General features: G+C 39.9%; 3 protein-coding genes across 3 annotated transcripts; all 3 read left to right on the top strand.

Annotated features, from left to right (window-relative positions):
- The first annotated feature begins 123 nt into the window (after positions 1–123).
- On the top strand, positions 124–6,548 carry LOC5518943 (transmembrane protease serine 6). The gene is made up of 6 exons (XM_032363628.2): positions 124–473; positions 1,214–1,302; positions 2,390–2,611; positions 3,347–3,523; positions 3,702–3,819; positions 5,936–6,548. Exons 2-6 carry the CDS (start codon positions 1,233–1,235, stop codon positions 6,267–6,269), a joined length of 921 nt encoding a protein of 306 aa, XP_032219519.1. The 5' UTR covers positions 124–473; positions 1,214–1,232; the 3' UTR covers positions 6,270–6,548.
- Positions 6,549–8,411: 1,863 nt separating this feature from the next.
- Positions 8,412–10,134, top strand: LOC5518994 (centriole, cilia and spindle-associated protein). Its single transcript, XM_001638817.3, has 2 exons — positions 8,412–9,051; positions 9,760–10,134. Exons 1-2 carry the CDS (start codon positions 8,476–8,478, stop codon positions 9,970–9,972), a joined length of 789 nt encoding a protein of 262 aa, XP_001638867.3. The 5' UTR covers positions 8,412–8,475; the 3' UTR covers positions 9,973–10,134.
- A 2,580-nt stretch (positions 10,135–12,714) lies between these two features.
- LOC5518945 (RNA-binding protein pno1) lies at positions 12,715–20,962 on the top strand. Its single transcript, XM_048730474.1, has 7 exons — positions 12,715–12,956; positions 16,459–16,608; positions 17,480–17,563; positions 18,141–18,201; positions 19,047–19,164; positions 19,716–19,786; positions 20,135–20,962. The coding sequence occupies exons 1-7, from the start codon at positions 12,792–12,794 to the stop codon at positions 20,200–20,202; spliced, it is 717 nt and encodes a 238-aa protein (XP_048586431.1). The 5' UTR covers positions 12,715–12,791; the 3' UTR covers positions 20,203–20,962.
- Positions 20,963–21,921: the final 959 nt, after the last annotated feature.

The raw sequence follows: 21,921 nt of genomic DNA, 5'->3' as shown, positions 1-21,921 counted from the left end.
AGATTGACAGAAAATTTGTCATAGGTTGGTACACATACCCCAATTTCGCATAACAATCAACTAAAAATAATTAGTTGTAACGTTTAATCTTGTCCGGAAAACAAGAGCACAAATTTCCAATTTTCGTTAAAAAACGGCTCTCAGCTGATGTTTAGTCCAAACAAATCATAAACTTGGATAGCAATTTAGTTAGAAACCCTGTTATGAATGGTCGATTTAGGCGGGCAGATATAAAGAAAAACTAGCACGGAGCAGGTGTATTTCCACGCAGCGGGCATTTTGGAGCTTACGAAATAGAAAGCTGAAGGTTGTTGACTTTTGAGTACTGTGCGAGCCGGTTGAGTGCGACTTAGAACTTTCCGGGAATTTATTCCCTAAAGAAAGCAGTTCCTTCAAGGCATGTTATAAACGCTCACTAAGTGGATATCGAACAGTTATCGAGTGCCGCAAAGTGGTTATCAAGTGTTTGTAAGGTAGGTGAGATTATCATGAAGTTTGGGATTTGTAAAGTAAAGAAATTTCTCTCGTTTTCTGCAAAGGAATTTCACATGCGTATCAATTCAGGGAAATAACTAATTTTACATTAGGCACGGGCCGTCATGGCTTGTAAACCATAATGAATCCTTAAAGTTTGCTTACTTCTTGGACGTTCCTCAATTTCTTAGCAACGATAATTATTTTGATCATTTTTTCGTAGGGTTAAAAAAATATATTCTTACAAGAAAAATAATCAAATAGCTATCCAAAAGACAGAACTTTTTTGTTTCAAATGTATATCACTCTGTACGATTAATTTTACAACTTTTTTAAAATAAAAATGTTGAAAAGATCACGAATATCATTGATATTCCGTTTGTATGAGCCCGATGTTCACAGCTTTACACTTTAAGAGATTTCATAATGTATTTCCCATTCATATTCAAATAAAGGAGTTTTCGCTTTGAAAGTGGCTATAATAAAGGCAATAATTTTTGGTGAAATGAGTATGACACAAAGGTGTTTTGGAATCCATAAAATTATCATACTCATGCCACATTTTTATTCTAGATATATTTCCTTTGAAAGACAAAAACGCGACTTTCATTTTATGCTTTTTGCTATACGTTTCCCTAAAAATATATTTTCATTTCCTATTATTTTTAATAGATTTTTGAGGAAAAATGCATTTCATTATTCTGCTCTGACTCTGTGACATACTTTCAAATGTTGTTAGGTGAAGAGTACCATTGAGCATGCGCAACTGCAAAAGACTGCTGATTCTGCTTGGTTTATTCATTATAGTGGACTCGGCGCACGTGGAAGGTAATGGACTGGTAGAAAGCAGTGCGAGGAATCTCTTTTATCCAGCCTTGCATATTACATCCTTCCTCTCATTGCCTTCTTTCTTGCGCCTGTTTTTTTTTTTATTCCTTTCTTTCATCTGTTTTTCCCTTCCTTTCTTGCGTCTCTTTTCTTTCCTCCCTTCCTTGCGTCTGTTTTTGTTCCTTACTTTCTTGCATCTTTTTTCTTTTCTTCCTTTTTTCCGTCTGTCTTATCTCCTTCCTTTGTTGCGTCTGTTTTATTTTCTTTCTTTTTTTTCCCGTCTGATTTATTTATTTCCTTTCTTGCGTCTGTTTTCTTTCCTTCCTTTCTTTCGTCTGTTTTTTTTCCTCCCTTTCTTGCGTCTGTTTTCTTTCCTTCCTTTCTTTCGTCAGTCGTATCTTTTTTCTTTCTTGCGTCTGTTTTATTTCCTTTTTTTCTTCTGTCTGTTTTCTTTCCTTCCTTTCTTTTGTCTGTTTTCTTTTCTCCCTTTCTATCGTCTGTTTTCTTTCCTTCCTTTCTTTCTTCTGTCTTATCTTTGTCCTTTATTGCGTCTGTTTTATTTCTTTTTTTTCTTCTGTCTCTGCTTTCGTCCTTTCTTCCGTCTGTTTTATTTCTTTCCTTTCTTGCATCTGTTTTCTTTACTTCCTTTCTTGCATCAGTTTTCTTTCCTTCCTTTCTTTCGTCTGTTTTCTAACCTTCTCCTTTAACCGTTACCCTTAAAAGGTTGGGGTGGGGCTTTGATTTGCAATTCTGAGATGGGGCAAAGAAAGAAAAATAATATCTGGGAAAGGTAGAGAGGGTGTCGGTGTTCTGGTTTTTTATCAGTTTACATAAGCGATTTTGCATTCAACTTTCCCTTGTCTATTTGCCGTCCTGTTCTCTTCCTTTACTTCCTTATTTATCCTTTATTATTCCAACCTTCTGTTCCTTCTCAATATCTTTCCCTTCCCCTCTCCCATTAGTAGTATTCTGTCTCCTTCAGTCTCTTCCAGTTGTAACCTATCCCATCTCACTTCTGTCATTTCAGATCTTACTTTATATTCCTCTTTTTTCCCACATCTTAAGGCTATTTTATCAATGTCCCCAGATGAAATCAACAAGGCACAATGTGGAAGACAGTTTCGCCGTTCCCTGACGCACATACGCAAGAGATTTCTTGGGTTGATCGACAAGAGGATTGTGGGCGGGGTCGTGAGCAGTGAAGGCCTATGGCCATGGCAAGTGGCACTACTGCTGAACGATCGTCAGGTGTGCGCGGGCTCGCTGATCGAAGCTCGATGGATAATTACCGCTGGCCATTGTTTTAAAGGTATGATGATCGGAAATCTCTCTCTAACTCGCCTGGAATGTGGCTTGTTCAAATACCCATATGTTCCATACAATGCGAGTTTATAGGAAATTCTTTATAGTACACACATCTCAGTTTGCATTTTTAAAATGACACCCTCTTTATAACGAGCGTATCAGTAAATGTTGCCCAGTTTCAACCCTTTCCTTTTTTTTCTTGCTTTCCTAAGCCATGCCCATTGAGTGGAGTAAATCCATTTATACATACGTGACCCTATCAGAGGCGCAAACAATATATGTTTGCAGGCGAGTTCCGTGAGGGGGGGGGGGGGGTGGTCTGGGAGGTGCGGACCCCACCCTGCTCGCTCATGTGACGAGATGAGTTGGACTCCGGTTTACCTTTTTGTTGGTAGTTAAAAACATCGTTAATTTCATGTGTAAATTTGGATGGAACAACTTTTTAGATGGATCCTATTGATCTCTTGACCTATTACCAGAGCTAAGGATGCCGATTTGAACTTGATTAATCCGTGGTCAGTGGCTTACTACACTGGACCCCACCCTGCGTTTTTCTCTAGACACGCCTCTGGTTCGTGTTAGAAGATACTCATCCATAAAACAAATTTGCCGAGCAAGGTTGGCAATCCTGTCCTTTCTTGGTCGCTTGCTTGTCAACATTATTACCCAGTTTCTCTCTAAGCACACTCTTAGACTGTCTCAATTGTAACCTTGCTCTTTACGATATCCTCTACTGTAGATCCTCGCTCATCCGCTGATCCCGACAAGTGGAAGGTACTTCTCGGTGAAAGGCGGCGTCACTCATCCAAAAGACACTTTGAGCGCGCCCAGCAAGTGAAGCGAATCATCGTACATCCCAAGTTCAATGGAAAGTTTGTGAATGGCGACTTTGCCGAGCCTATCGACTATGACATAGGTAATCTGTTATCATCTTTTAATTATGGTTTGTTTTATCTAAACTTTGTTCTAGACACCCGAAATGCATTAAGTCTTTAGGGACTAATTCTTTGTTAAGCAACCCCAATAACGGTTCAACCAATGCTTCATGCCCCTCCCGCTTAGCATCACTTATTGAATTTTATGTTCATTTGTAGCGCTTCTGGAATTAGAGCAGCCAGTGCTGTTTGACAATCGCGTTTATCCGATATGTCTTCCACCGTCCAACATGGAGGAGCCTGCTGGCAAGATCTGCTACATTACCGGGTGGGGAAGGTAAGCAGTGTCATCAGCATCAGTATCGTCATCACCATCACCTTACCATCATCCCCATCACCGTCACCATCATCACCATCGTCACCGTCACCACCATTACCATCACCGTCACCATCATCATTATCATCATCACCCTCTCCATCATCAATCATTATCAGCATCACCATCACCTTACCATCATCACCATCACCGTCACCATCATCACCATCGTCACCGTCACCACCATTACCATCACCGTCACCGCCACCGTCACCATCACCAATCACCATCACCATCACCATCACCATCACCATCACCATCACCATCACCATCACCATCACCATCACCATCACCATCACCATCACCATCACCATCACCATCACCATCACCATCACCATCACCATCACCATCACCATCACCATCACCATCACCATCACCATCACCATCACCGTCACCGTCACCGTCACCGTCACCGTCACCATCACCACCATCATCATCATCACCATCACCACCATCTCACCACCGTCACCATCATCATTATCATCATAACCCTCTCCATCATCAATCATTATCAGCATCACCATCACCTTACCATCATCACCATCACCGTCACCATCATCACCAATCACCATCACCATCACCATCACCATCACCATCACCATCACCATCACCATCACCATCACCATCACCATCACCATCACCATCACCATCACCATCACCATCACCATCATCATTATCACCATCACCACCATCTCACCACCGTCACCATCATCATTATCATCATCACCCTCTCCATCATCAATCATTATCAGCATCACCATCACCTTACCATCATCACCATCACCGTCACCATCATCACCATCGTCACCGTCACCACCATTACCATCACCGTCACCATCATCATTATCATCATCACCCTCTCCATCATCAATCATTATCAGCATCACCATCACCTTACCATCATCACCATCACCGTCACCATCATCACCATCGTCACCGTCACCACCATTACCATCACCGTCACCGCCACCGTCACCATCACCAATCACCATCACCATCACCATCACCATCACCATCACCATCACCATCACCATCACCATCACCATCACCATCACCATCACCATCACCATCACCATCACCATCACCATCACCATCACCATCACCATCACCATCACCATCACCGTCACCGTCACCGTCACCGTCACCATCACCACCATCATCATCATCACCATCACCACCATCTCACCACCGTCACCATCATCATTATCATCATAACCCTCTCCATCATCAATCATTATCAGCATCACCATCACCTTACCATCATCACCATCACCGTCACCATCATCACCAATCACCATCACCATCACCATCACCATCACCATCACCATCACCATCACCATCACCATCACCATCACCATCACCATCACCATCACCATCACCATCACCATCACCATCACCATCATCATTATCACCATCACCACCATCTCACCACCGTCACCATCATCATTATCATCATCACCCTCTCCATCATCAATCATTATCAGCATCACCATCACCTTACCATCATCACCATCACCGTCACCATCATCACCATCGTCACCGTCACCACCATTACCATCGCCATCACCGTCACCGCCACCGTCACCATCACCATCACCATCACCATCACCATCACCATCACCATCACCATCACCATCACCATCACCATCACCATCACCATCACCATCACCATCACCATCACCATCACCATCACCGTCACCGTCACCGTCACCGTCACCGTCACCGTCACCGTCACCATCACCACCACCACCATCATCATTATCACCATCACCACCATCTCACCACCGTCACCATCATCATTATCATCATCACCCTCTCCATCATCAATCATTATCAGCATCACAATCACCTTACCATCATCACCATCACCGTCACCATCATCACCATCGTCACCGTCACCACCATTACCATCGCCATCACCGTCACCGCCACCGTCACCATCACCAATCACCATCACCATCACCATCACCACCCTCTCCATCATCAATCATTATCATCTAACCGTAGCTATTCACCCCTGGGCTTCTTGTTCATTTACCTGACAAATTAACATAGTTCAATCCCTTTTTTAATCCAGGAATGGCTGGCGAGGACACAGATCAAAATTCCTCAAACAAGCCGCTCTGCCGCTTGTATCACGTGACCAATGCAACCGCATGGAGTCGTACAATGGTCAAGTGCACAAGACATCACTGTGTGCGGGGTTTAATGACGGCAGTGTTGACGCATGTCAGTCAGACAGTGGCGGGCCGCTGGCTTGTCAGGACGGCGGGCGCTGGTACTTGACCGGTGTAATCTCCTGGGGAAAGCAGTGCGCACGGCCGCTCAAGTATGGCGTGTACGCAGATGTGAGGGTCCTGGGACCGTGGATTAGACACGTGATTCAGGACGTGAACAAAAGTGAAATGTGAAGCGACCAGCTCACGCTTCCCGTAATACATTGCTATAGCAGTCAATTACTGGCGAAAGCAAATATTAAAAGAAAAAATAATTAAAAACTTTGTATATTCCTTTATGGCAAAAGTCTGCGGATTATTTAGAGTTTTGGTTGATCATAGAACCTTAAGGTATGGTGAGGCGTGTCATAAAGGGGTATACGCCCGGGGCATGCGATTTTTGGATTTTTTTTTTTTGCTTAACCAACGCTGTATCTGTCTTGTGATGTATAAAATAAAAGTATTTAAAACTTTTATGTCACGTTTCTGATTATGTCATTAGAGTGAAATTTTGTTTTTTGTCAAGCTGCCATTGGCGAGCATGCGAAACTTTTTTTTGCTCGGAGGGAGCGCAGCGACCGGAGAGCAAGTCTAATCTTGGTATCGCATATAATGTCCACACCACAGGCTTCCCAGTCGGTTGATTTGTATTTTTTTTCATGCAGATCAGCGGTCTTTTTAGCGCATGCGCGAGTTTTATATAGTGGATGCAATTTTTCGTGTCCACACCACAGGCTTCCCAGTCGGCTGATTTGTATTTTGATTTCATGCTGATCAGCGGTCTTTTTTGAGAACCCCTCTACTGAAACATGTTCGTCCCGTCCTCCGAGCATTCACTTTCTATTAGAAACTTCTAGTCGTATTTTTTTCTTATACAAGGGCATGGCCTGTTAGGTAGTCCAGATCCTAATAGAGGTTTTTTTCAGCCTAGTCCCACAGGCGTTCTAATCGGGTTTCCTGTGGATGAAAAGAGTTGTGACGCTCGTCCTAGCCTCAGGCTGCCTCACGGTTCATCTCGGAGCACAGGAAACCCGGTAAGAACGCATGGGACTAAGCTGGGTTCTTTTATCTTTTGTCGATTGAGTTTTTCATCGGCCCGACGGAAGTAAACTAGTGTGATTGCCGCTAACCAGAATTAAAATAATTACGGTTCGAAATACTTCCGGTTTGGGGGATGTCAAAACAGCCACACGTTAACAATATGGGGATCTTTTGTTCATTATTTGTGAGCCCCCGACATTTTTCAAAAACCTCGGCACGAGTCGACGATATTAATGCTAGGACTGGATGCAGCGGGAAAAACAACGATTTTATACAAATTCAAGCGCCCAAACAACTCGACTACTACAGAGTCAATGCAGCCAGCCAAAAATGTACATTTTGCAGTATGGGATATCGGAGGGCAACCAAATCTACGAAAACACTACTTTACAGATGATAAAAGTGGGTTGATTTATGTTGTAGACAGCACCGATATACAGCGATTAAACGAAGCTCAACTTTTGGGCATTCTTCAGGAGAAAGTAATGGTAGATGTTCCGGTTGTTGTGGTTGCGAACAAGCAGGATTTGCCGAATGTGCTAAAAGCAGGCGATATTGCAGAACATCTGGGGCTACTTAAGCTCAAGAGGAACCCTTTGCATGTACAGGAAGCGTTTGCCTCAAATGGAGACGGCTTGTGCGAGGGTATGGATCATATAGTCAGGGTGGTCGAACAACATCATGATAAATACCCAAAGAAAAGACCGATTGTTGATAAAAGAATATAGTTGACATAGATTGCCTCCTTTTATTATCTCTGTAATCATCTTTTTGTCCAGTTGTCCAATCATATTAGGTATGATTACTAAAAATGTCAAGCAGATTGCGGAGAAATGTCAGAAATTTCACGCCTTATAATTATTTTACATTCCTAATAAATTGTTCGCACTATGCAATTATTATGTCATAGATGCTCGCGCATGCCGCGAATAATTATTTTGTAGTCCAGAGGATGATATTCTTAACACTGTAACAATTCAATATCAATATGTATCTATCACCAGAATCAATTATTCTGGAAAAGAAAAAACTTAAGAAATTCAGAGAAAGATGTAGGCAACATGAGTTTATCGAAGATAAATCGTTCGAATTTCAGAGAATTGGACTTTGGGAGGTTGAAGATATAGACAGGGAAAACGAAACAATGTGAGTATTTATAGAAAAATAAATAAATGTCGATTTACAGTCTATAAACAGGTCATATCTATTTTTTTTGGCGGGAAATGTAAAGTTAAGAGCGAGTGGCGTCCTTGACAACACAAATGGGAGAAGCCAATCAACTGTTTATATTCCGTCACGTGACCTAGCACACAAATGGCTTCCTAATAGCAGAGTTTCCCGATGTTGCAGAAGTTCCAGCATGGTGTATAAAAGTGCATACCAACGCTACTACCGGTCGCCGAAATGGGACGACTTTTCCGTAGAAGAGTACAAAGCGAGAATGAACTATCGTCAACAAAGACGGAGTGTTGAACACAGACATGAACCGTGGCTATGGGAAAGCGACATTGAAGACAACGACATCGAAGAAATAGAGTCGGCCAGAGATGCGGATAAAGTAGCCGAATTACCGACAACTCCGCCCGATGTAAACAAAACGAAACCTGTAGAAGCGTGGTTAGAGAGAAAGGAGCAAAGAGAAGATTCTTTGAGTGAACACAAACGAGAGGAAGTAAAGAACAAGCACAAGTCCATGATAAAAGCTGACGCTACTTATAAAGTCAAAAGCGATCAAGCAAGACCGAATCGTGAACGTAAACAACGCTCCCCAGAACGTGTAAAGAAGCGCGAAACCCGTCGTAGAACTCGCAAAGACTCTCCTTCTAGAGATATAGAGGATAAACGGCGAAATCCACCGTTTTTACCGTACGGTTGGGCGAACGACGGTCCCGTAGAATACAAGAAAACACATAATGTGTTAGCTTCAGAACCGGAGGTATTGTTGTAGTTGTTTAAGCCTAATTGCCCTGTTTATTTAATTAAATCATACCCAAACTTCTCCTATGATCGATCGGTTTCCCCTGTCACAACTTGTGGGCCTTTGTGATCTTTATGAACTATGCGGGTCCAACTATGCTATTCGAATGAGCTGTATATTTATGTATAACAATCGGTCTTGTGTCAAAATCAATCTTCAAAACCCTTTCAAAGTCAAAGATCATTAGTTAATTGCAAAAACAAAGTTCTGATTGTACTATATAGAGCTGTTGTCAAAACAAATATTTCTATCTCCATCTAATAAGTAATACATAAATTGTGTTTTTTGCTAGAGTAAGACTTATACACCCTCAATTAATGATAGCATAGCCTATACCTCGGTGTATTCTTTAGCCAGAATTTTTGGGGTTTGGGGTTTCTGGGTTGAGGGTTACCAGTTTATGATTATATTGTCTGGGATGGGGAGGGGGGGATAGCTGCATTTTCTTCAATGTCCTTTAATTGTGATTCATGGTTACCTGAATCTTCTAGGTGAGGAGGGAGAGGGGCCAATCATCCTTTGTGAAATTTTGAACCTACCTAGGAACAGTCCTCCCCCTGCTATTATTACGACCCTGGTATATATGTGCATATGGCTACCTTTCCTCTCACAACTGATCCATCTGTTTGCTAAGTCACTGTTATTGATCGGTACTCATTTCTTAAGGTGTTTCCTGCGGCTCTGCGTGCAGCCAAGCGCCGCCAGCAAGGCATCAAACAGAAGACAATGGCACATGAGGAAGCCATAAGAAAAAGAGAAATTGTCCCCCCTGCTGTTGTTGATGAGCCTTTTCCATACTACCCTAAGGGGCTTTGGATGACAGAGTACCAGAGGAACTTTTGTAGGCAAGATGATGTCAAAAAACATTTTTTTAGGTGAAATTATATAAAGCTTGTAGAAAGAACTGTAGCATAATTGTAAAAATGTTATTTAGAAAGTTTCACGGCTGGTTCAAAATTGTTCTTAGTTAGAATAGAAATATTTTAGCATATTTACATTATGTAGTGTTTATTTCAATAAATATGTTATGGTATAGTAAAACTACTGGTGGTTACCATTTTTACTCATATTAACACCCTGTGGCTTATTAAATTTTTCGACTATCAGACAAGGAGCTTATTCGAGGGAGGCCCTTATTCAAGGTAGGCGCAATAGCTGAATGTTTTTTTTCTTTTAATCTCAGTACTTCTACATCAGTGTCTCTGTCTCTATATCCGTACAGCTCAGAGTAGCTTTTTTCAATAAACTTTCAGCCATTGAATATTTGTCTCATTCTTGTCCAGAGTGTGAGCTTATTTGAGGGAGGGGCTTATTTGAGTAAATATCGTATTGACATTTTCTTTAGGGTTTGATGTTTGGCTAGGTTTGGGGGAAGGGTTGATAAGAGTTTAAGGCAGGTTATTAATAATCCTTTTATTTTTTGAAATTTACTTGTTATAAAATGGTCGAGTATACTGAAGAGCCATTGCATCTATGAGTCGGAAATCCCGTACGTTTTTGTCCATGTATAACAGGCCCGTACCCAGGGGGGGTGCGAACGCACCCCCAACAACTGCCAAAAGTCCACTTTTGGTTCTCAACAATAGACGTGCTATTGGTGGAAATCGGGTATGTGGCCAAATCCGATAATAAACGTCCCGTGGAGATACTGCAAAGGCATAAAAATTCCCTTTTTGTTATTTCGGAGGTGGATAGAATTTTATCAGAGAACTCCCTCCCCCTCCCCCCTGGAAAAATTAGGTCCACTTTTTTGGATTCCACACCCCCCCCAAGACAAATCCTGGGTACGGGCCTATATGAGTGCATCGGTATTTGATGTAATTTTGATGAACTTTAGACAGCATTATCAGGCCCGTACCCAGGGGTGTGTGCACAGGGTGTGCGAACACCCCCCCCCCCCCCCCCCCCCCACACACACACACACACACACAACGGCCGAAGGTCCACTTCCGGTTCCCAATGGGCGTGCTATTTGTAGACAAAACTATAAAGCATACCGTAAATGACCTAATAAACGCCCCCTATCTAAAGAACGCCTTTGATCTAATGAACGCCCCCCTAAGCTTACAAGTTTGTAATGAGCGCCCCTCTCTAATAAACGCCACCCACTTGAAACGCCCCTCCCCCGCTCCCTTCCCTGCCAGCTTAAAACGACATAGAAATTCCGGAAATATAAATGGTAATTTAATTGCCTTCCTGCTTAATCAACACTGGTAAGCGAGTATCGCCTTGTTCAATGTCAAGTTTAAAATGAGGGTACCGCTCTCGAACGTTCCTGATCTCATTGCTTAGGATGTCTGCAATTTTTTTTTGTTTTGTCCTCGCAGTGTAGCATTCAGGAATAACAAGGCCTACTTCTCGTTTCCGTTTACCGCATACTTGCCCCTTTAATCATTGCATTCGTCGCATGGTAACGCTTGCTACGCAGGATATAAGTGATCCTGGCTGAGACTAGAACCCCACTGCACTTGGGCAGGGCCGTAGCCAGCATGAGGCAAATAAGGCACTCATCGTCTCGGTAAAATGTTTATGTTTAGTGTTTCACAATTGAAAAGTATAATCTAAAACACCTGCTTTTGTTGGATTTATCATCCAGTGGCTAACTTTGCCTCGGTGAAATTTTCACTCTGGTTAGGCCTGTTGGATTTGTTATATTTTCATAGTTTGTAAAGAACGCCCCTTTCTAATAAACGCCTCCCCTAATGAACGCCCCCCTCGGACCACCGAAATTTAATCAGGGTCGTCAACTTTTCAGTCAATTATTAACCCATAACTAAGTATTATCAATATGTTATTAGTTACTAATCAATCCTAAATAATGTTTGATCTTGTTTATACGTGAAATCTAGTACAAAAGCGAATACAAGCTTAGATTCACAGACTACCGACAAAGACCGATAACTCTCACCGACTACCGACAAATTATTGAAATTTTAACTAACTACCGACATGCAGACCCCCCCCAATCCAGACCCTGTTTAATCAACGCCCCGAGCGTTTATTAGGTCATTCACGGTAAGCTAGATCACTCTGGTACGTAGCCAAATCCGACAATAAACGTCCCGTGGAGATACTATAAAAGGCATAAAATAAAACCCCTTTTTGTTCTTTCGGGGATGGTCAGATCTGTACCAGACAACTTATTCTCTCCCTCCCCCTTCCCCAAGAAATTAGTTCCACTTTTTCCGGATTTCGCACCCCCCCCCCCCCCCCCAAAAAAAAAAAAATCCTGGGTACGGGCCTGAGTATGTAATGAACATTCCAATATATTTCTTAAAATAACAGGGTTTTTTTCTGAAGAGACATTACTTATACTGAGACATTACTTATTTAGATCTCGAACCCGCTCTGATCTAGCCTGAGGGCCCCCGAATGGTCTTTGGCGAGAATTTGCGAGCTTGCGAGCACCCCGCTTTTTATGCAAGACCGAGCGTTTTTAGTTTTTGAATAAATCGAGCAGCAAGCACATCGAAAAATACAATGCGAGCACGGCGGAAAAATGGGCGAGCATGCGAGCATTAGCCGAAAGCTGCGAGCACATCGAGATTTCGGGGGACCCTTCGGGGGCCCAACCCTGAGTAGCGGCTCAAGAGGGGAAGGGGGCTACTCTGATCATCCTAGAGCCCGTGGTTTGGCCGCTGTGTTTCCGTGTGTCCGCGTGAAGACTAGGCACTAGTTACACATTGCGCCATATCAACATGGCGGACACGAGCGAATGCCAGAGCGACAAAACAGTAAAAGAAGAACCATTTCAATCCGTTAAAACCCGGAAAAGACGAAAAAATGATAAAGAGGAAGAAATGGACACAGTTGAAAGTAGAGCTAGACCGAGTTTTCCGCCGGTGAAGGCGCAGAAGTTAGCGGTAGGTCCCGAAAACATGAGCTTGTTTTTCCTCCGCAGAAAGCACGTGTCTTGGTCATATTACGGCACAGTTCCCAACGAAGCCTTATTTTAAGATTATGTCTGCTGTGTGTTAACTATAGAACAACATGAATTGAGTTTTTTTAGTGTTAGTTGTGATATCACAACTAATCTTATGTCACAGGCAGCCCAAGTACATTATAAGTAAATTTTTACTATATTATGAATGAGATGAAATACAGTGTTTATATGGCTTCGTAAGAGGGTTTCCGATAACTGGAGAACTTGCTTGAAAATCATCACAGAGTTCTTGAAAATAGTGATAAATAAAAGTATAAGTGATAACTTAACCTGTCCTGTTGTTATTTGATTATTTGGAAGCCTGGAAGCTGGTCGAAGATATCTTCCTCAAACCAGAGGGAAAGGCTACAGGCTGATATGTTCGAACACCGACGCTACGACCAAATTTTTTCAAAAAATATCCACTCGATCGGCGGCTTTTCCACTCCAAACAATCCATCTTGGATGTTTCTACTCTACATATAAGAGCTGCCTCGGAAATGCATCTGGAACATGGTAATTACGGTAAAACACTGTAAAATTTGCCTCAGCGAGAGCCTCGGAATGTGTGGTCAGACCCATCTCGTTCATCATACAGTAAAAATTTACTTATAATGTACTTGGGCTACCTGTGCTTATATTTGATAAGAAGATATCTTTATTGTAATAAGTACAGTTGTTAACCTTTGGTGCCTGCCCTAAAATGGGCCATTTTTTGTGTCTCTTATTGTAAAATATCCTGCCACTTCTGCTTTTATCCGATTTGCTTGTGCTATATGTCTATGGAAAGCGTACAAAATGGGCTACACATTGGTTCCCTCATTTTTAATTTTTTAACCATTTACTAATTATTTTTTGTATTAATTTATGCTAATTAAGGTGTTACGTAATATACTATTTACAAGAAAATATCACATTATACACTTGAAATCAAGTCAGTCAAAAAATGTTGAAAACAAAATTGTTCCCTATCATATAATACACACTTGCTATAAATTCTAGCCTAATGCACAAAAAGAAGAGAAAGTTACAGCAGAAAAGCTTAGCATATGTAAATTATGCTATTTTGGGGACGGGTAATAAAAATATAATTTTTTTCTGAAATTATCAACAATATTTAAAATAAGAACACTATATCATGGTTCAATAGTGTCTTTTATACACTTATAATCAGCTTTGTGTTATTCTGCCTAGCATTTCTTGCTTACAATTGCTAGTATTCACTAAATAAATTATGAAAAACAAAAAAAAAATAATGTACACAGCATTGTCCTTGCAAACTATAGATAACTAAACACTCTTACTCACGGAACTCCTTGCTGTGCCATATTTTAAAACAGTTCTGGGTGCTGGTGAGGTGCAGGTATGCCTGGCATTGGAGTGCTTCGCAGTAGGTCCTGACCTTTAGTTCCTTTCCCGTGGTTGCATAATAAACCTTACAGTTTCTCTTCACATCCGACATCATTGGCATGTGGACAGTCTCAAACTGGTTAGGTGCCTTAGTTGGTGGCTTGTGGGCAGGTGGGGGACCAAACTCTTCTAAGCCTAACAGCTGTCTCACTAGTTCTTCTCTAAACTCAGCAACTAAATACTTCTTCGGGCGATAAAGTGCTGTGTTGTCAGGGTTCTGGGCACGGTGAAGCTGGAAAAGAATATAGCTATTTACAACAGCTATATCAATCATGTGGAAGAAGAGGACTTTCCACCATCTTCTGCACTTTGAAAGAGCGATGTGTGAAAGTTATCACAATACAGATGGTATCCTTGATTGAGTAGGGGTGATAATAACTTCATGACCACATCATATGCAAGCCCATTAGTACTCCTCTCCTTCGCCCTCCGCCTCGTCCTCTCGCTCGAACAGGTCTCGACGCCGAAGATGTCGCTTCTTCTCCCACACTCTCATCACTACTCGAGGACCCTTCAGGATGAGCCTCCTCATCACCAAAACTAAAATACACAGCAGAGAAAATATTAGTTTTTTTTGTGATGATCTTATTGGTGTGTTGTAAAAATTATTGTGAAATTACACATGTTGGAATGAAAACATAAAAGCGCATCGAAACTATAAATGTCAAAATAAAACCATAAGGGCGAATCGAAATCAGTTTTAGTCATTCAACACTATAAAATATGGATAAAGAGAAGCGTTTTAGCACCTAGGGTACCGATAAAAATGTTTTTCAGGCATTTCTTATTCAAGAATTTCTTCGGCTATATGTTTGTTTTTGTATGATCTTGATAGGTGTGAAGTGCGATTCCCGGGAAAATTACTCGGCACACATCTAGGTAAAAATATGGCAAAACAAATATATCCAAATCGAATAAATACAATATAAATTATTCAGCTAGTAAAATGGAATAATAATTTGAGAGAAAACACGAGGTAAATAACATCAATTTAGCGAAGTAAAGAGCGAGTATTTCAAAGCGTCTCTTGTTTACGATAAACTTACCTCGTGTTCGATTCAGCTTCACTTCCTATTTCCATTTCTTGGCCCAACTCGAACTCTTCACCACTAGAAATCCCTCCTACCTCACTGTCCACATTACTCTCTACATCGCTCTTTTCATTCATAAGAATTTCTGCAACTTCTTGAGCTGTAAATCGCTGTTAATCGTTACGTGGTCGCTTACTCGAAGACGCCATTTTAGATTTTGACCAGAGCAAGCATGAAGCAGGGATTATAATCAAAACTATGGCTAGCCAATCAAATCCCTGTATAAAAAAAAACTCTGCAGTCTGATTGGGTATATCTCATTAGCCATTGTAAAGACTTTTTTGTTTTCAAATAATAACAAAAACATTGCTATGACAACGGATACGTCATCGTTCCATATGGAACAATTTTAGCAAGGGCCGGCACCAAAGGGTTTATATAAGCTAACATTAAGTAATTACATTCTATTTGGGGTTCTGAAGTGTATAATGATGAGGCTGTAGCCATGCTAATTGTGAGGGCTCAGTGCTCTTATCTGGTCTTCAGTCAGACTTGTTCTGGTGGGCTAGATGATGAGGCTGAACTCGCTGACAGCAAACAGCTCAAACACTGAAAGACATTTCAGAACCATTTATTACCAAGAACTGCTACCTTTCACCCAACTAGCCTTGCATGCCAGGACACTGTGCACCAACTAAATAATAAGTTAAAGCCAACGAAAAGCCAAATCCCCCTGGTTTTTTTAAGGTCTACAGATGGACAGGATTAACCTAATTTGGGATTCGCCCATTGTTTGTTTTAGGTCTATAGGCTTGCATCAGCTAGGGATGTGCTTTTGGTCACTGAAAACACTATTCTTTCTTCTTAAAAAATCAACAAACTTTAAACATGATATATGTATGATGTGTACATATATCATATATACATATAAATGATGATGTACATATGATATATTTGACTGGATGACCTCCATCTAAAAAGTGGTATATTGACTTTTTTCAGGGTGGGAAATCAGAAACTAGAAAAATCCCAGTGCCATCTCATCGTTACACACCCCTTAAAGAGAACTGGATGAAAATATTCACACCTGTGGTTGAGCACTTAAAGCTGCAGATTCGGTTCAACCTCGGCAGTAGACATGTTGAAATCAGGGTAAGAACAAGATATGTAAAAAAATCCGATAATTAGTTAATATTTCATGTCCCAGGAGAGGTACTGTACTTAGTGATGGGAGGCACAAATGTTTTTTTACCATGTGGAAAGAGTACAAGTCCTCTCAGTACCATAACAAATTGACATTCAATAACAATGTTGTGGTTGGTGGTACTGTCAGTTTTCATTAATTCCCTTCTAAAATAAAGTCCCCTTATCATCAGAATCTATAAAGTGCAAAGCATTTAGGCGAGGCACTTATAAGGGGGATGCACTTATTCCTATTTTTCCTCTTAGGCTTTATTATATTTATTATCTTATTACATAGAAGAAGCACTTATTAAAGCAATTATGGTATGTAGATGGCTTGTTATAGGCCTTAGGATCAGCCTTAAGGATTCGATGCAGTTTGTTTGCTAATTTTTACATCTGTCATCATCAAACGCCCTTTACATCTTCACATGTGACAGACTCCAAGTACAGATCCTTCCAGTTTACATTGATAATTGTAATTTGCACTTACTTAAGATGACACCAAAGGCCAGTATCCCATGGTCTATAATAATGAAGTGTGGTGAGAGACACAGCCTTCTGCTTAACATGCCACAAAGGCAAAGGACTGACACTCCTAAATGAATAAAGTCAGATTATTTTGCCCCTGAAAAAATCCCAAACTTACCAGATCCAAGGTTCTAGATCTCTAGTCTTTTGATAAATGAACAGTCTGCTACTATTTGTACTCCTAAAAAAATTACAGTGGTATACCTTTTGTAGCCATTGATAGCATTTTACTTGTTATGTACATAATGTAATCATTGATAGCATTTTGCTTGTTCTTTACTTTTTTTTTTCATTGGTTTGTTTGTTGAAGGCATCAAAGGAAACGTCAGATATTGGGGCTGTTCAGAAGGCGGCTGATTTTGTTCAGGCATTCATTCTTGGCTTTGAAGTTGAGGTCAGTATATTTTGTTTGCTTAGTGAACATATGAAGTCTCGAAGGAAAAAGGGTCCCTGCTTAGAGTAGAACTTGTCTGTTAAATATGTGTGGCTTATTCTTAATTGCCTCATTAAAAGTGTAAGTCTTGATTACAGAGTGTCAAGTTTTTAAAAGGGCTTAACACTCGCGAGTGGAGGTTATGAAACTCAGTGCCAGTCCTGTACAAATTCACACTTTAGTGATCTCACAGGAAATGCTTTGTATATTGTTTAAGCACTTATTTGAGATGAGACGCTTACAGTACATGGCTCATGCCATAGAGCGATCTCTTTATTAGAGGGGATACTTGGCATTGTATGGATGGGTACTATATAGGTGACATGTTTAATGATGAGGCTGTAGCCATGCTAATTGTGAGAGATTAGTGGTCTTATCTGGTCTTCAGTCAGACTTGTTCTGGTGGGCTAGATAACAAGGCTGGAACTCGCTGACAGCAAACAGCTCAAATACTGAAAACATCTAACAACCAGTTTCTTAATATTTGCTGGCTGTGCATCAGTTAAATTCAAGTTAAGGTTCTGTGTTTTATTCCTAGGATGCCCTCGCCCTTATTCGACTGGACGATCTGTTCTTGGAATCATTTGAAATTGCTGATGGTATGTTTGCAGATCTCAAATTTATACTTTTAGGCCCCTTTTACAGTGGTACCAGTCAAGTTTCCAACCATTTACATTAACCCACAAATGTTCAATATGGTTTACCAAATGCACAAAAATTCACAGTTTAAAAAAAAATGTCCAGCCTGAGATTTAACCAGATTTTAAGAATATACAAAGAACTTGCTGAGACTCAGGTAGCAGCAAAATATTGTTTTGTTATAGTTAATGCATTCTAATGTAAAATCAAATTGTGTTCATAATAGCAACCTTTCATATAATTGATCACGTGTGTAATTCTCTGTAAATCCTGCAACATTATACACATATTTCAATAAACGTTGTCAGTGCAAATGGCAATTGGCAGTTCTACGACCAATCACTGCTTATGGGTATAATTATTTCTAAGAATAAAGATGATAAGTAATATAATCGCAGGAATTATACACATTTTCCTACATTTAGTAGAAAGTTGACGAGTTCAATAGTATTTTTAGATAGAAGAACTGCCATTTGACAATCTCCATTTGCCGTTATTTCAATATACGTTGACTTTTATGAACATCTTTAAGGTTCATTTTCAGCCTTAAAATGCTAAAAAAATAAGAACAATCCAGCTTCAACTGACAATTAGATGTTGTTAAATTTAAACAAGAGTTTAAACTTTGGAGTGGTCAGTACAGTTTGTATATAGTAAAAAGGGCCTCAGACATTTTCTTTTCATGAAAAACTGACTTCCCCTGTAACAGGAGGACAACTTTTGTCTGCAGACATTCTTGTCTTTCTTTTCAAATTCTTAAATCATATTTTCTTTACAATAATTTCTAATAATTTCTATTTGACAGTAAAACCTTTAAAAGGGGATCATTTATCCAGAGCAATTGGCCGAGTTGCAGGCAAAGGAGGGAAAACAAAGTTCACAATAGAAAATGTTACAAAAACGAGAATTGTCCTTGCTGAAACGTGAGTACCCAATATTATTTGACAATTTCAATTATTTTAGTAAAACAGAAAGAGTTACACTGGATCACTGCTCTACTACTGTATTATTTGTCATGTCTGAAAGCAATGGAAATTATTATCAATGTGTTATGCCATTATAGATAAAATCAAATCAATAAACAGTATTCCACTGGTGGTATGTCATATTTTTCTTTATTACACTTTTTTTTCACTATTTCAGTATTTCCGTAAAAAAAAACAGGTCAGTTTATTTTCTTGTACATCTTATTTTCAGGAATTTTTGAAAATCATGAAATTTATTTATGACAGAAAATTAAGTGTAAAATGTAGAAATTCTTTATAGTAGAACTACTGTATGGTTGAATGTGCTAATTAACCTTTTTCTCAACAGAAAAAAACATGTCAGTTTATTTTCTTGTACATCTTATTTTCAGGAATTTTTGAAAATCATGAAATTTATTTATGACAGAAAATTAAATGTAAAATGTAGAAATTCTTTATAGTAGAACTACTGTATGGTTGAATGTGCTGATTAACCTTTTTCTCAACAGAAAAATTCACATATTAGGGTCCTTCCAAAATATCAAGATTGCAAGAACTGCTATTTGTAATTTAATTTTAGGTAAGTAATTTTGCTTGGTATTCTATACTTTAACTTTACTTTGATCTTCATTACCTCCTGTATATGCAGTGAATACACTTCAGTTAAATGAAAAAATGTGGTCGTAACCTGTAGTCGTTCAGAGGTAACATAAAAAATGGCTAAATTTGGTCACCGAACTATACACCTTTCTGAACTTGGATTCATTTTGTTTACACTTACATCTTTTATTATAAATTGGTTTTCCTTGGAGCTCTGCGGGTTGTATTAGTTGCAGAAAACACAGATTCTCTCTCAGTATTTCACTATTTGAAGTAGTATATCTGTATGGTGTATGAATAATATTACACTTTGCTGATCTATCTGCAGGGAGCCCACCTTCCAAGGTCTATGGAAATATGAGAGCAGTGGCTAGCAGATCAGCTGAGAGATTTTAATTGCTTCCCGCTATGAAGACCTTGAAAGGAGATTTATTTTATGGAAGAACACAGAAAAATAACAACTGTGCTGGAGCAGACCAAGAATTTTTCAAAGGGGGGGGGGGGGCACATCTCCAAAGGAAATATGAACATAAGTTGGGCCTAACTTTCTAGATTTAGCTCCAATGCGTTCCCAAATGGGTTCCCTAAAGATCTGTCACTGCTTTTGCAAAGGATTAGTGGACCTTCAAGCCTAATTACTAGACCTATTTAGAAGTATTTAGCTAATGATCCCCAACTATTATGTATCGGTAATATGATATGCATGTGTGGCAGGACAAGGGCCTAAATATCGACAAGCATATAGTAGACCTTAGTGGTCAGTACTGGGGCCCATCACATATGCTCATTTTAAATTGGGCTCTTCTCAGGACTGTACATTCTAATACAATACTTTTTTGACAGCAAGTGTAAATAATGCTAAAAGCAAAACTGATTTTATCGTATAATAATGTTCCTATTTAATTTGAATTAAATGTAGTAAGACAGGTGCGTACATGGGGGTGCACAGGGTGCGTGCACGCCCCCCCCCCCGGCTGCCAAAAAGTGGGTAATTTTGTATAAAGGAATCTTCAAATACTAGGCTTTTTCAATAAGATACCCGACTGCGCCCTCAGCCAATCCTGTGTACGCGTCTGATGCACTGAATAGTTTTGTTATCTATATAGTGGATTCTCTGAGTTATCCAAGTGCAAGCTCATAAACGTATAGTAGAAAATTGTGGTTGGTGTGTTTGTATTTTATTCTTTTATTCTCACTACTAAAGTTGTCACAATTCTCAAATAAATATTTGGATTTTCAAATATTCATAAAAAAATTTATATATATATAAAAGAAACGTAAGAGATAGTGGCAAAAAGTTTCTCCTGATCAATGTTTTACTGTGCTGCAAGTATTTCTATCAATTTTCATCTCTGAAGGTGATGTTACTTTCCATTAAACAGTAATAATTTTAATACTTTTTATTTGTTTATTTTTGATAATTTTTATTTGTTACTATAGTGAAACCCCTTTAACTTTGGAACATTTCCCTTCGATCCATAGTCCTTTTTGTAGTTTCACCTTACCGCTGGACCTATAGTTCTTTTGGGTATTTCCTCCTTTCTGTTGGAGCCATAGTTATTTTGGGTATTTCCTCCTTTCTGTTGGAGCCATAGTTATTTTGGGTATTTCCTCCTTTCTGTTGGAGCCATAGTTATTTTGGGTATTTCCTCCTTTCTGTTGGAGCTATAGTTCTTTTGGGTATTTGCTCCTTTCTGTTGGAGCCATAGTTCTTTTGGGTATTTTCTCCTTTCTGTTGGAGCCATAGTTCTTTTGGGTATTTCCTCCTTTCTGTTGGAGCCATAGTTCTTTTGGGTATTTCCGCCTTTCTGTTGGAGCCATAGTTCTTTTGGGTATTTCCGCCTTTCTGTTGGAGCCATAGTTCTTTTGGGTATTTCCTCCTTTCTGTTGGAGCCATAGTTATTTTGGGTATTTCCTCCTTTCTGTTGGAGCTATAGTTCTTTTGAGTATTTCCGCCTTTCTGTTGGAACTATAGTTCTTTTGGGTATTTCCTCCTTTCTGTTGGAACTATAGTTCTTTTGGGTATTTCCTCCTTTCTGTTGGAGCCATAGTTCTTTTGGGTATATCCGCCTTTCTGTTGGAGCCATAGTCCTCGGTAGTCCCACCTTTTTGTTT

Source organism: Nematostella vectensis, chromosome 7, assembly GCF_932526225.1.
Source record: "Nematostella vectensis chromosome 7, jaNemVect1.1, whole genome shotgun sequence".
Classification (NCBI taxonomy): domain Eukaryota; kingdom Metazoa; phylum Cnidaria; class Anthozoa; order Actiniaria; family Edwardsiidae; genus Nematostella; species Nematostella vectensis.
Note: the sequence above shows the minus strand (reverse complement) of the source record. Positions and strands in the feature narration are given on the sequence as shown.